This window comes from Haliotis cracherodii, unplaced genomic scaffold, assembly GCF_022045235.1.
Source record: "Haliotis cracherodii isolate W230 unplaced genomic scaffold, xgHalCrac1.p SCAF_3, whole genome shotgun sequence".
In the NCBI taxonomy this organism is placed as follows: Eukaryota; Metazoa; Mollusca; class Gastropoda; order Lepetellida; family Haliotidae; genus Haliotis; species Haliotis cracherodii.
Window position 1 is genome coordinate 74745950 of NW_027266286.1, and position 19324 is coordinate 74765273.

Sequence of the window (19324 nt, forward strand, 5' to 3'; positions counted from 1 at the left end):
AGACGAGATCCATGTTTTACTTATCTGCTCTTTATAAGACGAACTGAGGGCTGATCTTCTGAGTCGCTGTAGTCTTATATTTACTAATTTTAAAAATTACTCTATACTGAAAAGTTTACACTGATTTTATCAAATGTTGATTTTATTTCTTGCGTGGCCAAAACCTGCCATAACATTTTAGCAAAGCCACGTTCCATTTTATATCATTGATGTATGTATGTATATATCTTATCGCTGTGTATTTCTCTTTATTTTAATGACATATTGTCTCTCGTAAGTCGTCTAGAGACGTCTAGAATTTTATGATTATACTTCTTTTGATATGTTGTAAGTGTATTCTACGAGTGGGACAAAATTAAACTTGTCTGTCTGTCCAGAGGCTTTATCTAAAATCAAATCAGGCTTGTAACTCACAAAGAATCTATTTATAGCGTCTACATGGTTAACGGATTTGTGAAAGCAGTGTCATGAGACAATCACCCGTGGCCCCCATTCTATTGTTGGGCACACGAGGAGGTTTAATCGGGCAGGCTTACGATAACAAGTCTTTGAAAGGCATGTAGAAGTGATACACGATAGACCCTTAAATATTCCCTCACGTTGCCTATTGGTTGATATTTATGAGATTGTTTGTCATTATATTGTTATCTTTGTACAACATCACACTTTGTGTTGTGTAAACATGTGATACACATTGAAACACTAATATATATACTCTAACTCTATGCATTCACTCAGCATTCACCTGGTGAGGAAGCAAGAAGTAGCTCTGAAACGTCGTGACAAAGAATAAAAGAAGTTGCTATCCATATAGCTGCAACCAAGTCTGAGGCGACTGTGAATAACCTGTTTCTATTATATAAATCTCAGTGCATACCATTATCTCCCCTTACATGAAGCAAATTCTTAAATTGTGTAACGGTCTCTGTCCCCGTTAGGTTTTCTGGTAACATATTCCAAAGTTGTGTTGTAGCTGGTATAACTGAATCTGCATAAGCTTTTGTTTACCACTTCACTGTTTGAGATAAGTTTTATCCCTTAAGTCATAATTTGTGTTTTCCGAAACTTTATTAAGAATAAGCCTACAGGGATATTCTGGGGAAAAAATATAATTCATTTAGTAAAACATTACCAATTTTGAACTGTAACTTCTGCCTTTTAATGACTTACAATTTGTTTCATTGTAAATTTTCTGATGACATGTACCCCGGACAGCGCCACATAAGGTGCTAAGAGCATCTAAGTATATTTTTTCAAGGAAGTTAGTTTGTTCATTACTACAGTTGTCCCAAATATGACAACAATAATCCAAATTTGTAAAATAAATGATTTGTACATAGTTTCTAAGGTAGTTCGGGATAGACGATATATATAACTTCTTAAGCAATTAACCAGGGGACAATATTTCCTTTCAATATCATCATGTACAGACACTTTGTAAAGTAATACCTTGGTGCTTATCACTTTGTACATCTTTTTTTCCTTCTGTGCCATTCATATATGAGTTCAGTTTGAGGCTAGGGTTTACTATACGGGTAAATTAAAAAGATTCAGTTTTATCGGGACTAAATTTAACTTGCCATCCAGCAGCCCATTCTTAAATTCTGTCCAAGTCATTACGAGCAGCTATATCGGGATCTTTTATGATCACATACAAAGATGTGCCATCAGCAAATAGTCTTATATTACTATTTATTCCTTCAACAATGCCATTGATATAGATAATAAACAATAATGGTCTCAGAGTAAAATAAATGATTTGTGCATAGTCTCTAAGGTAGTTCGGGAAAGACGATACCAAAAACTTCTGGAACAATTAACCAGAGGACAACATTTCCTTTCAGTATCATCAATGTATTTTCCATGTACAATTACTTTGTAAAGTAAAACCTAGGTGCTTACTTGCTGGGAATTCCCTGTGAACGGCCTCGAGGAGTCTTTAGTAACACGGATGTCGGCCTGTTGTCCTCTACCCAGAGGAAGTCATGTCTGCACTCAACACACATCGGGTTCCACCCTTATATCGAGATATCAGAGCACAAGTTGTCAGTGCGAATGGAGGGTACTAGCAGTGTTTGAATGCTTCCCGTGAAGATGCTCCTTGACCGTTGTCCCTATCAGCTGAAGTGCTGGTCAAACGAACGGACGCACTCGCGAAATGCTGGATGATACTCAGGGTAACATAACATGCATATCAGCGATAACGCTACTCGCAACATGCATGTACTGGACCATTCCACAGTCTCCATACACAACAAAGAGAAATCACACAGCAATTTATAAATAATTTAATTCTGGCAGACTAAACAAACATCACATTAGACACAAAAATCAAGAGCAAGTATCAGTGATTACATTTACTTCATGTTGAAATATTCTCTCATGTCCCAACAAGATCAATTGAATTTGTCATTGAACAGAATCCACTGCAATGCATTTGAAGCACAAACTTCACATATTGCCGATATGGCATATACAATTAAGTTTCAAATATGTGGCACATTTGTTCACAACCAGTAGGGAACTTACCACTTTGTCTTGATCTACAGTAAACTAAGGTTATAACGAACTCAAAGGGACCACTAATTTTAATTCGTTATAACCATAGTACGTTATATGTACAACATCTATACAGAATATGGACGGCATCAAGAAACAGTTCGTTATAAGCGTGTTCGTTATGAATGTAGTTTACTGAAGTTTGCAGTGACAAATAGCCAAGCTACAATGACATAACATCAGCCTTCACTTTGGCTTTCAAGGGTTTAAATTTAAACAATGTATAAATGTGTAATTAGTGAATAAAGGGTCAGTGTTTATAACTGGCAATCTCTTGTTATATGGCAGTGTATTTTCTTGTTCAACAATGATTGTAACTGTGTTGCATTGTTTCTGTTGAGAACCGGTAGACGCTCATTGCATTGTGTTTGGACAGTGATTAGTCGTCGGGAATTAGTGCCATTTAATCTTAGCAGTCGTCAGGAAGTAAGTATATTTAGAGACCAGTGTGGTGTGTTAACTTCCGGTATACCGTGGGGTGGTATCGAATATTCTGTTGTTTTTTGGAGTGAGTGAGTGAGTGAGTTGGGTTTAACGCCTCTTTTAGCGGTATTCCAGTCACATCGCGGCGTGTCAGCTTAATGTGGGAGGAAAGCCCGAAGTGATGCAGGTTTCAGACGTTTACCACTTTGGTGAAACCCACGAGCACGGGTATGGTGCTGACAGACCTAGAAACATAATCGGGGCGAACTGGGATTCGAACCCACAATCATAGGTTTCTGGCGTGCCCGAGAGACGCAACTCCGCACTGCGGAAGGGAGTCGGACTGTATATAAGGGGAGAGTAGCGTGTTTCCGCCTCTCCCGCACATTTAGTACCACAGGCATTAAGATCACATCACATTGAGTTATTTTACGTACACATTCCTGGATTAACATATTGTTTCAATTTGGGAATCGACAGGTAGCACTATACACAAGTAACATAATATTTATAAACAGATGAACAGTAAGTATGTTTAATACATTCGTCGTGAAAGTAAATATATTTATAAATATCATGGATTCTCAATCCAGTCTATAGTAAATATGCTTACTTTTCATCCTTGTTGATAGATTATGTTGTTGTGTACAAGTTCAGACGCTCAGTGCATTCATATTTTGCGATGTTGAATTGATTTTCATTCGAACTTATTTGGAACTTATGTTATACGTGATGATGGATGATGATCATGATTATCATAATGGGACTTAAAGAAGCACAGTACCCAACCGTCGCAAATATTGACGATGCGAAATAAATACATTTTCTTTGAGTTAGTGAGTTGAGTTTAATGCCGCTTTGAAGAATATTCCAGTTATATCACAACGTGTCAGCATAATGTGGGAGAAAAGCCCGAAGTGATGAAGGTCTCAGACGTTAACCACTTTGGTGAAACCGGCGAGCACGGGTATGGTGCTGACAAACCTAGAAACATAATCGGGGCGAAGCGGGATTCGAACCTATAGACAAAGATGTCTGGCATGCCCAAGGGACGCTACTCTGCACATGATGTAGCAGTGCCTAGGGCCTCAGTCACACTTTCAGGATTTTTACTGCCGTCCTTGATAGGACCATTCCCGATTAAAATTTGTCTAAGGTCTGATCAAGATCCTGTGATTCGTGGCGGGAAATTCACAAACAATCAGATATGGTTCAGGAAGAGTCCCGAATTCGTACCGATTCTCCCATTCTCAATCCGACCCGAATTGTATCTTCCGCATGGTCAAAAACGACAGCGTCCCGATTCTCCCGAATGCGATCCGACAGAGATCAGACCGTGACCGGATAGTGAACCGACAAAGACGGTTTGCATTCGGCAAGATCTGGACGCAATCTGACTCAATCGACAAGAAACGGTAATGAACAATTCATGCTCGTTCATCACGACAGCGTCCCGATCCACAGGACGTAGTCCGGACAACACAGGACACTGTTACGATTTTGATCTGATTCAGCAGAATCTGTCACGACATAGTCACAATTGTATTCCGACTAGACACAATCGACTGAGTTTTCCGAATGTTACGGGACGCACCATACTGTCGGGAGTGCTTGGCCGACCTCTCTGAACCTTTCCCGATCCGTAGGACTCTGTTACGAACGTATACGACTGCGTTTAGACGATGCAAGGACATTCCAGATCATTGAGGATAGTAATCCGACTTTTTCACTTCGTGTCGTAGCGCTGTCTGATCTCAAACCGGAGCCATAGTCGGCACTGTGTAAACCTGGCCTTAGACGACTGAGACACCTGTGCCTCCTGACACAATCAGGAATTCACCAACAATCTAAGACAATTTGTATTTTTTTCTAATGTTAACTGTATAGAATATGCTTTGAAATACCTAACAAAAGTCATTCGTACTTAACTGGCAATAATTATTTTCCATTTACTATATACATATTGATTGACTATTATATGTGGTGATACTTTATCTACTTATTCTACACTGAAAAAACAAAGAAACTCTGGGAATGTATGGCTAGGTGACAAGCACGTGGCACACGAGTGTATACACCATTGATGGTCATGCGTTAGTATTAGTAGTGGTCGTGGCAGAAGATTCATGGTAAAAAAATCTATTTTTTCCATATAACATCATATGGCCAAGTTTTGAATAGCTTCGGGTCGAGTTTTTCGCCCCCAATACGTGGCTCGTAGGCAGAATAATTTAAACTTAATAATAAATCTACCAGTCTGTTTCCATTGACATCTGATTTCATAAGTACCCATTCCATAAGAATTGCTGGAACATCTATCTCCTTGAAAAACCTCTTGGCACCTGAGATAACATAGTATTCGTACTCTTGTATGTCCATTTTTATAACTGCCTTCTTGAAAGGCAGATAGGGCAAGGTGTCGTCAAGAGTTATTGTAAACGAGTCTGCTGATTCCTCGCACGGTGATGCAGGGGACGAACCCGACGACGCCACAACGTTTGTACCGCCAACGTTGTCCACTTCCCGTTTGAAATTGACAAGGCTATTGTTTGCCCCGAGAGGGTTGAATATGATGGTCATCCTGTCTGTGTAGCCACCCTTCTGAATAGACTTACACAGTCGCTGGACATTCTCTATGAGCGGATCTACAGATACCACCTTCCTCCCGAACTTGGCCACAGACAGGGAGTAGGCGCCAACATGAGATCCTAGATCCATGAAGCCAAGCTCAGGGTCCTTGTTCAATTCCGAGCCAATAAGATCGATATTTTCTGGTTCCCATGTCCCAACCTCCTTTAAAGTTTTGGACACAAACCTGTCGACCACGACGTCGTGTATATGTATCGGTATCGCGCCCGACGACGTCCTCAGAGGAACGCAGTCCAGGTGAACGGTCCACGTACAGAACTCGTGGAGTTTCTGCATCTGACTACCGTTGAATCTGTACACCTGCGTCTTGCCAGAACTTGAGCGGGGCTGGGCCCAGTCAATTTTCTCCCACGTCTTTCTAGGTCTGGACGTAGTATCAGCTCCCATCATACTCGTGAAAGGCGGCAGCACAACGTGTTCTAGGATCAGCAGGATGCATGCGCCAGTGAGCATCATAAGGACAAAAGGCTTCCGGCGTTGCATCGTCATCGCTGGTTGTGGCTGACTTGATCTGTGGTTACAGCTGATGCCTGTAAAGTAGACAACACCAGAATATGACATAGACACAGTGCAACGTACGGTTTTCAGTGAAGTAAGACAAATTAAAGACAATCATAATAATAAATTTCAATAAAAAATAAAATAAATAATATTGGACCATAAAGATGTTTATCTGCGGTCGTTCAAAGGTATTACGTTACACAATTTGAAGGACAGGCTTATATCATGGTGAGTGAGTGAGTAAGTGAGTGAGTGTGGGTCAATATCGACGGTTCGTAGGATCTCCTATCTTGTCAATCAGTTTATTCAGTACATAAAAGGCCACAGGCCTATAGTACAATGTGTATTTACATGTAGGTGACGTGGTTGTTAACTAACAATTCTGTTTCTATGTGACATCGCGTGATAAACATATGTTGATAGGTTACATAACATAGTATCATTAGATGAAGTTAAAAGATCTACAAACTTATGGACATTCGGGTGTACAGAGTAGAAAGATGGTAAATATTCATCACGTAAATGTTTGTAACCTTGACATACCAGGAGAAAGTGAAACTCAATTGAATTTGTGTTACACAATGTGCATATTCTGTCTCTTCTATCAGTGTGATTATATCTACAAGTCTCTATATACAGGTTGTGAGAGGAACATCTAAATCGTGCTAGTACAATTCTAATTTTTTTAAACTCAAGTTTACAGAGGTACGCCTCAATTTCAATATTACTTTTCATGATTCTATATTTGATTTGGACATTAAATTCTAGCCATTTCTGCAAATACATATCTTTTAGTCTCTGGGTGAAGGACATTAAAAAGAGCGGTTATGATTCTAAACACTGATTATACCACGCATAATTAAAACCCGTAATAAATAATAATTCTTTTACGTTTGTTACCCAATTACGTTTTCCAGTACTGTCGTAGAGTTTTAACATATCATAGCACTTCCTAGGGTTTCTATCATTAGTCATGTTCATCAAGCGAAGCCAGTATTTAATAACTTTTAAGTAGGATTGAATATACAGTGGATATCGTCCCGTTTCTCCATATACTATTATGCTGAACGTACTATTTTTAACTCCTAAATATTTCTTGCACACAAACAAATGTACTTTTTCAATTTGATCATGAATTTTTATACCCCAGATTTCAGTACCATAGTGTAGTATTGGAATTATCTTTGTATCAAAATTTTAAAATATGGTCTAAATGAGATGTCTCTCAGAAATGGAGACTGTCTAAATATACCAGTCCAAACCTTTTTAGCTTGTATAGCAGCTTGATTGACTTGAAAATGCCATGAAAGTTGATTTGTGAAATAAACACCAAGATATTTATAGGAAGATGTGGTTTCCAAAATTTCTCCATGGTGAAACTATTTTTCAGTTGATGCTAGTTTTCCCCCACTTTTAAAGACTATAACTTTTGTTTTTTAATCTCTATTAACAACTAAGTTTCATTCTTTACATTTTTATTTTATTTTTCATGTTCATTAATTAGCCTTTGCAAACCAATCACTGTCGTGGAGCAATGTCTGAAATAATTCCGTAAGATCTGGATGTAACTAAATACCATGGGAGAAATTGTCTTGTATTTAAGTAGCTAATTCATTAATGAAAAAAGAAAATAGAAACGGACTCATTATACAGCCTTGTCTAACACCTAAACCAATAGCAAAACTTTCTGACAGTTCGTTATTATTTCTCACGCAGGCTATAACATTGGTGTATATACTTCTCAAAAGATTACTCATTTTCAAGCTAATTCCGTGCGATTCTAACACTGTCAATAGTTTTGTTCTATCTACCCTGTCAAACGCCTTTGAAAAATCAACGAAAAGTGCATAAACCTTTCTACCTCTTTTACTAAGACATTTCTCTATTAGACTCTGTAGTGTAAAAATATTATCGATGGTAGAATATCCCTGTCGAAAACCAGCTTGTGCTTCACTAATTTTCCCCATTATATCTGCCCAATTCTGTAATCTTTTATTTATAATGTATATGAACAATTTACTAAAGACGCTTAAAAGTGTTATACCTCGGTAGTTATTGGTACTGTTAATAACACCATGTTTATGGATGGGGACAATTATGCCAACCGTCCATGATTCGGGGAAATTCCCACTCTGTAGAATATGATTAAAAACAAGTGATAAATATGGTATTATGATATCTAAACAGTGTTTGAAGAATTCCGGTAGCATTTTGTCAATTCCTGGCGATTTATTGTTTTTAAATTATCTATGCTATTCATTATTTCCTGAAAAGAAATTGGAGAATCTAAAAAGTCAGTTACGACATCATCGGTTTCACGAATTCGGTCAAACTCTGTAGTATGTACATGGTCCTTATCCATATCATTACTATTTGATTCGAAAAGAGTTTTAAAGTGAGAAACCCATTCTCCTGAACTGATATCATAGCCCTGGGAATATTTTCCTCTAAGTTTTCTTAATATTGACCAGAACTGGGTTGAGTCATCTATACTGTTTGCTAAGAGTATCCTTTGTTTTTGGAAGTAGTTATTTTGTTTTCTATCTACAAATGGCATTGTACTTATTTCTTGCTGCATTATAGAGTTGTAATGAATCCCTGTCTTTAAGTTGTCTAAACTTATTTAGGTACTTACACCTCTGTCGTTTCAATTCTTCACATTCTCTATCAAACCACTTATTAACCCTTTCCGAGTAATTAGAACTTTTAACTTTTCTTTTCATTTCACAGGCAGCTTTCGAGATTGCCTCAACCATACAATCGATACTCTTATTAATATTGACGGACACTTCTTCCTGTGACATGTTTAACACAGTCTGTGCCTCATCTGTAAGTAAATTTTCTCTGAAAGTTTCACAGCGCTGAACATCCCAAACAAACTTATAATGAGAAACTCTATCACAACGAGAACTATTGTTGCTACATGGGTGAGGATGAAGCGTCCGTAAAGTCACAGAAACTGGAAGATGTGGAGAGTCAGCACGTGATGAAATCTCGAAATCAGCTACATAGTCAAATATAAAAGATGATGCAATTACATAGTCCACAAGACTGGCACCGAGTGATCCAATACATGTGTAATCTCCGCGTCCTGAGGCTGATCCACATCTCCCATTCATGATATGTACGTTGAAAATTGAACATAAATCTAGTAAAGATCTACCCAAGGCATTAATGTTCTTATCCACAGAGTAACGTGGTTCTTTAAAATAATCTAGTATAAAGTCGTAACGCGACTGGCAATGTTTTTCTGTTTGTTCAACTCTTACATCTTCAATAAAGTCAGCCTTTGTTCCTGTGCAGGCATTAAAGTCTCCGCCACAGAGAATATACATGTCATTTTCAGATGTTAAAATATTATACAGATTCTCGTGACACATATCGATTCCATTTTTACAATCTGCTGACATCTTAGTGTACCATGTGGAACCTTCTGCATGGATGTAAGCACATGCATATAAGAAATTGTGATAAAACCAAACATAAACTTGTCAAATACAAAGAAAATAGCATTTTCTGTTATCTTAATAGAGATGAGATTCTTATAAAATATCCTTTTAATCAGAATTGTAATTCCACCAGAGAGTCTTCCATGGTCTGACCGCCTCCGTGGTCTAGTGGTAGAGCGTCCGCCCGGAGAGCGGAAGGTCCGGGGTTCGATCCCCGGTCACGTTAAAAGATGGTACTTGTTGTTACCCTGTCTGGCGCTCGGCATCAAGGGGCTAAAACAAGGACTGGTCAGCTCGGAGTCAGTATACTGTGTTTGAGTGGGGTATTTATGTTAAACTGCGGCATGGTATCTCAGTGAGCTATCACTATAAATCGGCATCAGTCCGGACTAGTACAAGCAGCCACACACACACAAGTACTACACGTCGGTATATAAGTGCAATAATCTTGGACGCGACGTTAAACCCCATTTCACCTCACCTCTTCCATGGTCTGCTAATTTGTCTGCACTTTTATACACATACTCACATTCTGTAAATATATCTGTGAGGCCAATTATATCAAACTGATGTAGGTATGAAATAAAGTCATTGTCCATTAACCTATATACAAGTCCTGAAACGTTCCAAAAAATGAAACTAACAGTGGCTGTGTCATCACAGTCCTGGTTACATTCACTGTCACTGTGAGGTGTCGTAAAATTTACCTGGACACCATTCACACCTTTGCCCTGGCCACACCCCTATTCAGTCTGGCCACCCCCGAAGCTAGCCGGTCATGAGTGATCTCAGTGGTCTCCTGGTATCTCGGGGGAATTTCCGGGGCACTCGCTGCTGACTGGGTGCTGAGATCTCCTATCATCACGATATTATAGTAATTCCTAATCACATATTCATGATATAATCGGATTCGCACAATGGACTCGGCAGAGATATCTTATGAATGTGGAAATGTTTTGTCGCAGTTATTTATTTGAACAGCTCGAAGTAATGACCATATTCCAAATCTCAAAATCCCATAATTCTATATAAGCAACCCATAAAGCCCCACCTTGGGTTTCACAAACCACTTTCGCACCTTTCGGAAATACATTAAATGGCCCAGCCAGGTCCGTGTGCGAAATACGTATCAGTCGGAAAGCGCACGTAAAATCTCCAAAGTAAGTGATGATCGCTTTAAGCGTTTACCGCTTTTGTGAAAGCCACGAGCAAAGGAATCGTGCTGGCACACCCCGACACGTCGTCACGGGGATCACAACAAGCTATTACAGGTTTCTAGCACGCCTTTTTCTAATAAGAAACATATTCAATACCACGCCCATTTTCCAAGAATGCAACATACGATATGTGTGTCTGTGCTATGTGTGTATATGTCTGTGCATGTTTTTGACAACCTGGTACAAAGAACATTTCTAATTGCACCCTGAAGTACTTCTCCTATATACAGTGTGTGTGTGTGTGTGTGTGTGTGTGTGTGTGTGTGTGTGTGTGTGTGTGTGTGTGTGTGTGTGTGTGTGTGTGTGTGTGTGTGTGTGTGTGTGTGTGTGTGTGTGTGTGTGTGTGTGTGTGTGTGTGTGTGTGTGTGTGTGTGTGTAGTGTTGTGCGTGTGTGTGTGTATGCGAGTGCGTGTCGGTCCGAGGAGATGCGGTCACTCTGGATCCGCCTATCACGTCTAAGACCTGCAACTGCAACCGCACCCACCCCCACCCCCACCCCACCCCACCCCATCCCCCCCCCCACACACACACAACAAAACAGAGAAAGAAAAGGTTAGTTTCTCACAATATTGATTACTGGTGTGTTTGGTCAAGTCTCAGTTATTTACAGTTTGCCGACACATAGCAGGAATATTGCTAAATGTGGCGTTAAAAAACAAACTATAATATTTAAAACCCGTAAAAATTTAAGGTGAAGTAAGACAAGTTCTATGGATGAACAACTTCTTTATTACAATTAATTGTAACAAAGAAGTTGTTCATCCATAGAACTTGTCTTACTTCATCTCCTATATACAGTGTGTGTGTGTTTGTGTGTGTGTGTGTGTGTGTGTGTGTGTGTGTGTGTGTGTGTGTGTGTGTGTGTGTGTGTGTGTGTGTGTGTGTGTGTGTGTGTGTGTGTGTGTGTGTGTGTGTGTGTGTGTGTAGTGTTGTGCGTGTGTGTGTGTATGCGAGTGCGTGTCGGTCCGAGGAGATGCGGTCACTCTGGATCCGCCTATCACGTCTAAGACCTGCAACTGCAACCGCACCCACCCCCACCCCCACCCCACCCCACCCCATCCCCCCCCCCCCCCCACACACACAACAAAACAGAGAAAGAAAAGGTTAGTTTCTCACAATATTGATTACTGGTGTGTTTGGTCAAGTCTCAGTTATTTACAGTTTGCCGACACATAGCAGGAATATTGCTAAATGTGGCGTTAAAAAACAAACTATAATATTTAAAACCCGTAAAAATTTAAGGTGAAGTAAGACAAGTTCTATGGATGAACAACTTCTTTATTACAATTAATTGTAACAAAGAAGTTGTTCATCCATAGAACTTGTCTTACTTCATCACACCAACTTCTAAATGCCACTTAAAGAAGTTAAAATTTAAGGTGTTCAGAAAACAAAGAAATAATTACACTATTATCAGCCAATGTAAGATATGTTACTGTGTACAAAGGCTGTTTCGGATATATAATGCTACAAAACTGGTATAGTTAATAAGATATTAAATTACATAACAATTGAATAATAAGGTCCCTTACATTGCATCAAGCCCGACTAATTGTACAGATAAGTCATTAGAAGATCAAAGATACCTCACTCATTTTGGGTTGGGAATTATTCGAGAAAGAGTTGTCCCAGAAATAATTATGCCTCAGGTTTAAAAAAAGAAGTCTAACACAAAAAAATGGTTATATTATTGTCTAAAATAAAAAACGATAAAAATCAAGGCTCATTAGTATAACTAAGTTATAATCGAAATAAAATATCTCATCTCCATACCGAATATCCAATAGCCAGTCTTAGGAACAGTATTTGTCAGTCATCTCTTTGACATCAGATGCGGGTATGCACGGATAACCCGGAGGACCAGATCACACTGGAGGACCCAACTTCCCATCCCCGGTACATATCCACAGTTAGACCCGCACTAGATAGTAGATATACTCTTGGTATGTATAATCCATCAACCCCCATCAACCCCCACCCCACCCTCGTGAATATCTATCCCCGTGAATATATCCCCGCATCAATTTGATACTGGTATCACTGTTTGTGAAAACAGTACTGGTTGTGAAAAAGCGAATTGTCTTCACATATCAGTGCTGTCGTGACAGCTGGTAGATATTTAATTAATACATCACAAAGTCATATCGAGGTCAGTTGATAATCATCTGGTACATATGTTTTTTTAAATGATCGACGAATACCTGGAAAATATGAATGTAATCAGGAAATTCAATAATAATATACTGAACAAAATAGCATTGATCGTTAATATTTATGGAGATGTTTTTTTTTTTATGAAACTGTGTAAATTCTTATATTCGTATATTTAAGATATTTTTTTCACATTCTAAGGCATGAAACCGACATGTTTTTTTCTAAATATTCAGTACTGAAACATCAGCTTGCTTGATCGGTTAGAAAAAACTATCAACTGAAATGTCCGGAACACAATATGTATAAATGAGGGTATAATACTATTTTGAAACTGATGATTGGTTCAATTTTTTTAATACATTTTACAACTCTTGGTAGGTTATCGAACCTAAGTTCCGGAAAGCCAAAGCAAAATGTTAGCTCCATGTCGTAGTCATGTGAACCGTTTCAACATATGTGAAACATATTTATATTTTTATATTTCTAAAAAGCTCCTTATATGTCATAATATATTGGAACAATCGGATTTATTTTGAGGTCGGGTTTTTAAGTCGAAAAACTGATTCCAAGACTGTATGGAGCGTTATTCATTGACAAAACACACATAGGGAACCGTATTACAAGTCTGTATGGAGTGTTATTCATTGACAAAACACACATAGGGAACCGTATTACAAGTCTGTATGGAGCGTTATACATTGACAAAACACACATAGGGAACCGTATAACAAGTCTGTATGGAGTGTTATACATTGACAAAACACACATAGGGAACCGTATTACAAGTTTGTATGGAGTGTTATACATTGACAAAACACACATAGGGAACCGTATTACAAGTCTGTATGGAGTGTTATACATTGACAAAACACACATAGGGAACCGTATTACAAGTCTGTATGGAGCGTTATTCATTGACAAAACACACATAGGGAACCGTATTACAAGTCTGTATGGAGCGTTATTCATTGACAAAACACACATAGGGAACCGTATTACAAGTCTGTATGGAGCGTTATACATTGACAAAACACACATAGGGAACCGTATTACAAGTCTGTATGGAGCGTTATACATTGACAAAACACACATAGGGAACCGTATTACAAGTCTGTATGGAGTGTTATACATTGACAAAACACACATAGGGAACCGTATTACAAGTCTGTATGGAGTGTTATACATTGACAAAACACACATAGGGAACCGTATTACAAGTCTGTAGAGATGATTTCCATAGTCCACATTGTGTGAACAATTTCATAAACGAATTTTTACACACAATGGAACAGGAGCAGTTATCTGAAGTACTACATCCTGATATTATATAAGGTTTTGTATTGCTCTTTGCAGATGATTTGATTTTAATTTCAGACACTATTAGGGGATTACAGAAGGAACTATCTGTCTCATAAGTATTGTGTGGACTGGAGTATGTTGGTTAATATTGAAAAAACTGAAATTGTACTGGGTGGCTGAATGATAAAGTACTGTCGGAGATGCTAGAAAACTGCTTTTTGCCTGTTGAAAAGGGATATAATTTTTCAGTCTGTTGTTATTGAAATATCGAGTAACTACCGATCGCCCTACCTGTGGTTTGAAGTTTTTCCGTCACAAGGAGTCCTGTCGACAAGTTTACAGGAGACAAATTCGAACGAAAACAGGAAGATCACATTTATTTTAAGTCTGAAACGGATTATAGAAATATGCGCACATGACTCCGTTATAATGATAATAATGTAGTCTTCATAAAACATCTACTCCACAAACAAAAATCATTTTGAGAAAATTGTAGATGTGCAACTTCTAAAATGACAAAATGACGCTGCGTTTTTTTGTGTTAACATTGCTCCCATGATGCATGTTACATTACACTTGCATAGCCATAACCATGGTACACGATATGGAGTCTGTAATGGGAAATGTATACAAGTTCTTTACACTTTAGAGAGATAGGGGGAAACCATTTATTGATTTAGATAGGGTGAAATACCGAATTGCCCTAGCTATGGTATTTTCAATTCATACTATCAAGTCTACTGTATGATAAGAAAACAAAACAGGTATAGGGGTGGTCTCAAAAACAAAACTGGGGCTTAAAAGGATATTAGACAGCTTTGATACAGGGTGATTAGGCGTATAGTGTACAAGCTTTATGAGCAGAAGTGTAACCCTGACTTGTAGTAAAATTTGGGAGGGATTAAAGATACAATTGATGTTTCCCGGACTGCACTATTGCTCTCCAAGAGATGGGATTTCGATACACGGCGCGTGGCGACGACCGAACACTTTTCAGGGGAAAATATTCCATCCTGTCTATGAGGTCACATTATCTCCGAACCATTCATAACTATCACAGTCAGGGCGTCCAGATAATTTACCTTGGTGAATCATTCCACTGACGACATGCGGCTATTGGCAGATGGACAAAAAGCTCCCATGGTCCCCCCACCTACGAGAATGCACGGGACGGTGTGAGGTCATCAGCTCGGGACAGGTGTTAGGTAATGACCTCAGGTTATAGGTCATTTCATACATGCATGACAACACACGGATATTTTCTAAGTTGATCATCATTCTTCCTGTAAATGTACATTTTAAGGGTAATCACAGTGTCAGTTAGGACAGGCTAGATTAGGGCAATTCACGTTATTTTGACATATGATCTTTTTATAGTCCCATGAATCGTATTTATTAAATGAAGCCAGAAAAGCAGTTTTCTAGCATTTCCGACAGTACTTTAGTAAAAAATGATATTTGAATGGACAACTTGTGGAACTCACACAAGGGTATACATATTTAGGTTTGTTTTAGGCAGCAGGCTGTCATGGACACACAAGCTTTAACTAACAAGGCAGTTCAAGCTACAATTGTATTAATTAACCTATTAAAAAGCATTAATTGTTTACAGTCTTATTCCCCAAACTTTCTTGTCAGATTATTTGACTCTAAGATATCACCTATGCTATTGTATGGGTCAGAAATATGGACATTTCATAAAATAGAAGAAGTTGAGAAAGTTCATTTATATGCGTGTAAATGGTTATTGAATGTTAAACAGCGTACATCAAGCAGCGCTGTATTGGGTGAATGTGGCAGATTCCCTTTACATATCAATGCAAAGATGAGAGTTTTTAAATGTTGGCTACGTTTAATGTGTATGCCGGGTACCCGTTTACCCAAAAAGAGTTATGATATGTTGTATTTATACAATAGTCAAGGAAAGAAGAACTGGGTTACTTGTATCAGAACAACGTTATTGTCTCTCGGATTCGGTCATGTTTGGTTATCACAATCACCAGGTCATGCACAGGTATATACTTCGATGTTTTTGCAATGTTTGAAAGACAATTTCTAACAACTATGACACAGAAGTTTATGTAAAAGTTCTAAAATATCCTTCTATTCTCATTTTAAATTAACGTTGAAGTGTGAAGAATATTTGTATTGTGTAACCGTGAGTAAATTCCGGTCATGTATGTCAAGGTTTAGATGCAGAGCACACTGGCTGGAAATAGAAACTGGTAGAAAACTTAACATCCTTCGTGAAGAAAGATTTTGCAAACTATGTCATGTTGGCCTAATAGAAGACGAGTTTCATTTCCTGCTAGTGTGCCCTTCATACACTCACCTACGCCATCTCTATATTCCTTCAAAATATTATCTACACCCAAATGTCCATAAGTTTAATATTCTTTTATCTACAACTAACACAAAGCTGATTATTAATATCGCTAAATATCAGTATCATAGTAAAGAAGAAAGAACACGTATTTTATCATTGTGAATGTTGCCATACATATGCCATACAGTTTGTACAAAGGGACTGTGGCCTGTATGGTACTGAATAAATAATACTCGAACTCCCTACTTTATGCCCAACGTCAAGGTAAGAATGGGGCCATAATTCGTAATCAAAGCAGGGGTAGTATGTGATATTCCTTTGTGCATCGTATGTATCGGTCGACTGACAAACATGCGCGACAGACTGGCATAATGAAGCAAAATTAGAACATTGAACATTTACCAACGCTGCCCGAGAAAGCATATTTTTTCAAGCAATTTCAGAGACAATATATTGTTTTTGATAAAATACCTGGCCTTTATCCTCTGACATTATCAAATGGTCCGTGCTGGCGACAGATGCAGAGATCGATAGAGACAGGCGTGTGACCTTGAGGATAGGACGGGTGGAGACGGGTGGAGACGGGTGATATAGGCACGGTTCCACACAGTTAATATCAGTTAATTGCTATATGCGATCACCTTGGAGAGCGCATTGCCATTTTTTGGTCAACAGTTCATGCAATAACACATTCAAACATTTTTGATACGTTCAATATAGAAAACAGTTTGTTACAGTACTGTAAACACCACTGCAAGGACATAGAGTTACCTTGTTTTAGTAATCAATCCTTTTATCCACGGTCCATATTTGAAACTCTCGGCTTACTGTCCTCTTGTACTCGTTTGAACAGGTAGACGGGGATGTCACGTGAGGGGGTGTTAGGGGCAATGGCCGCCTTCGTTACAACACATCCACTATGAAATAACCTTCGCTTTATTTAACCTGTTTGACGATCTGCGCGACCCGCCCGCCTCACTGAATAGTGCCCACACTGGGAATTGATTCAACCATGGTACTAGAGGCTCTAAGCTCCCTTCTGTGCAATTCGACAAAGGGTCACACAGAGAAGCGCCACATTGGGAATAACCACTTTTGCCGAATGATACAAAAGAGTTTTAGAGTCTCTATCATCAGGGATTAAGCAGTTCCCTGTGTGGACACTGTGTTCAGTCAGGCGTAGGCAGGTCGGTGGCCATACTGGTTACCTGGGTATTGTGCTTATTTATATTTCTTATGTTTTAGTCCTATCCTTTTTTCTCATTATCCGAAGTGAAAAGATAAGGTGATATTGGGTCACCCTGTCTACAGACCTTTTCATTATAAAAAATAGATGACAAATGACCATTTGATATTACACAAGACGTAGTATTATTAGTAAATATGTGAATACATCTGAGGGCCAAAACCATATTTTTCAAATTATTTCATCATTACTTTTGGGACACACTTTTTCAAAACAGATAATAACTGGTTTCTCGTTTTTTTGCTTCAAACAGTCTGATGTTATCACTGGTAACTGGTGATTTTGTGACCTTCCTGGAATGAAACCTGTCTGGTTTCCATGAATTAATAGTATTTAGAGTTAGATGCATAGTGTTGGCTGTACACGTACTTGGTATTTTATAAAGTAGCTTAAGTCGAGATATTGACCGCCAATTCTTCAAAGTGTGTCTGTCCTTGTTTGATATGGGATACGTGTGATAACACTCCTACTTATCATTGTGGTTAATTTATTGTTATTAATTTTGTGTGTGAAAAATCTGTAACACAAATGTCTAAATCTTTTCTAAAGAAGTTGTAAGAGATTGACACGGAAGCCATGATTACCCGGGCTATTTGTATTTTTTTATGTTTTTACTCCTTTTGATATTTCTTGAAATTCTGTTGTTTTTTTCCTTGTTCACAAGAAAATCTATTCACTTGTTCACAACAAACGTAACTTCACAATTAACACATCGTTTTTATGGGCTTCAACACTATCAGTAAAAGCACTGCTGTGCGGCGCCTGGCGATAAGTGCCTACTGTTTAATGCAAATTGTGAGAATGGCGGGTGCTTTATACCTGTGGGGCAGGACATGTTTATCCTTTTCGAGAACACCTATTTCACAGCTATTTTGCTCCTTACGCCAAATATTCATCTGTTTCGGCGGATAATCTTAACTGGTTATTCTCTTGCATATCTCCTTGAATTATTACCTCTCCATTGTCAATAATTAGCATATTTATGAGTTAACTTGTGTAATTTCTGTTTTCAAAGTTTTTTAACTAGATGTTGTTCATCCTCTACATACCACTGGATTTTATTTTAAATTTGTATTTTTCTAGATTCTTCCACACTTATTGATTTCTAAATCTGCTTTGTATTTTGATAATACAGCAAAAGATTCTTCATCAATACGTTGAATACTTGTTTTCTAGTACATATACTGTATAACTGTTTTGTATTTTCTCTTCTTTCCTCTATGTGATTTCCATTGGTGAATCCTATCGTATTTCGGATGTTTAGTTGTTGTTTTCATTATCATATTCTTTGTTTCTTCTGATATTTTAGGTACAAGGTTCACATAACCTTCGTTTCGGAGCAGTGAAGTATTCAGTTTCCAGTAACCTTTGCCCATAGTTTGGCTGTTGGCATTAGACAATGTTAACATGGCAACAGGCTGACCTGATTCACAACCCGGTAGAATGAATGATTCATAAGTTAAATTACATGTGTAGGACTCTGATCCGTGGCGGATTCTCA

General features: G+C 38.3%; 1 protein-coding gene across 1 annotated transcript; it reads right to left on the minus strand.

Moving 5' to 3' along the window:
* Nucleotides 1–5121: 5121 nt before the first annotated feature.
* Nucleotides 5122–6120, minus strand: LOC139473570 (uncharacterized). The gene has a single exon (XM_071256228.1). The coding sequence runs from the start codon at nucleotides 6118–6120 to the stop codon at nucleotides 5122–5124; it is 999 nt and encodes a 332-aa protein (XP_071112329.1).
* Nucleotides 6121–19324: the final 13204 nt, after the last annotated feature.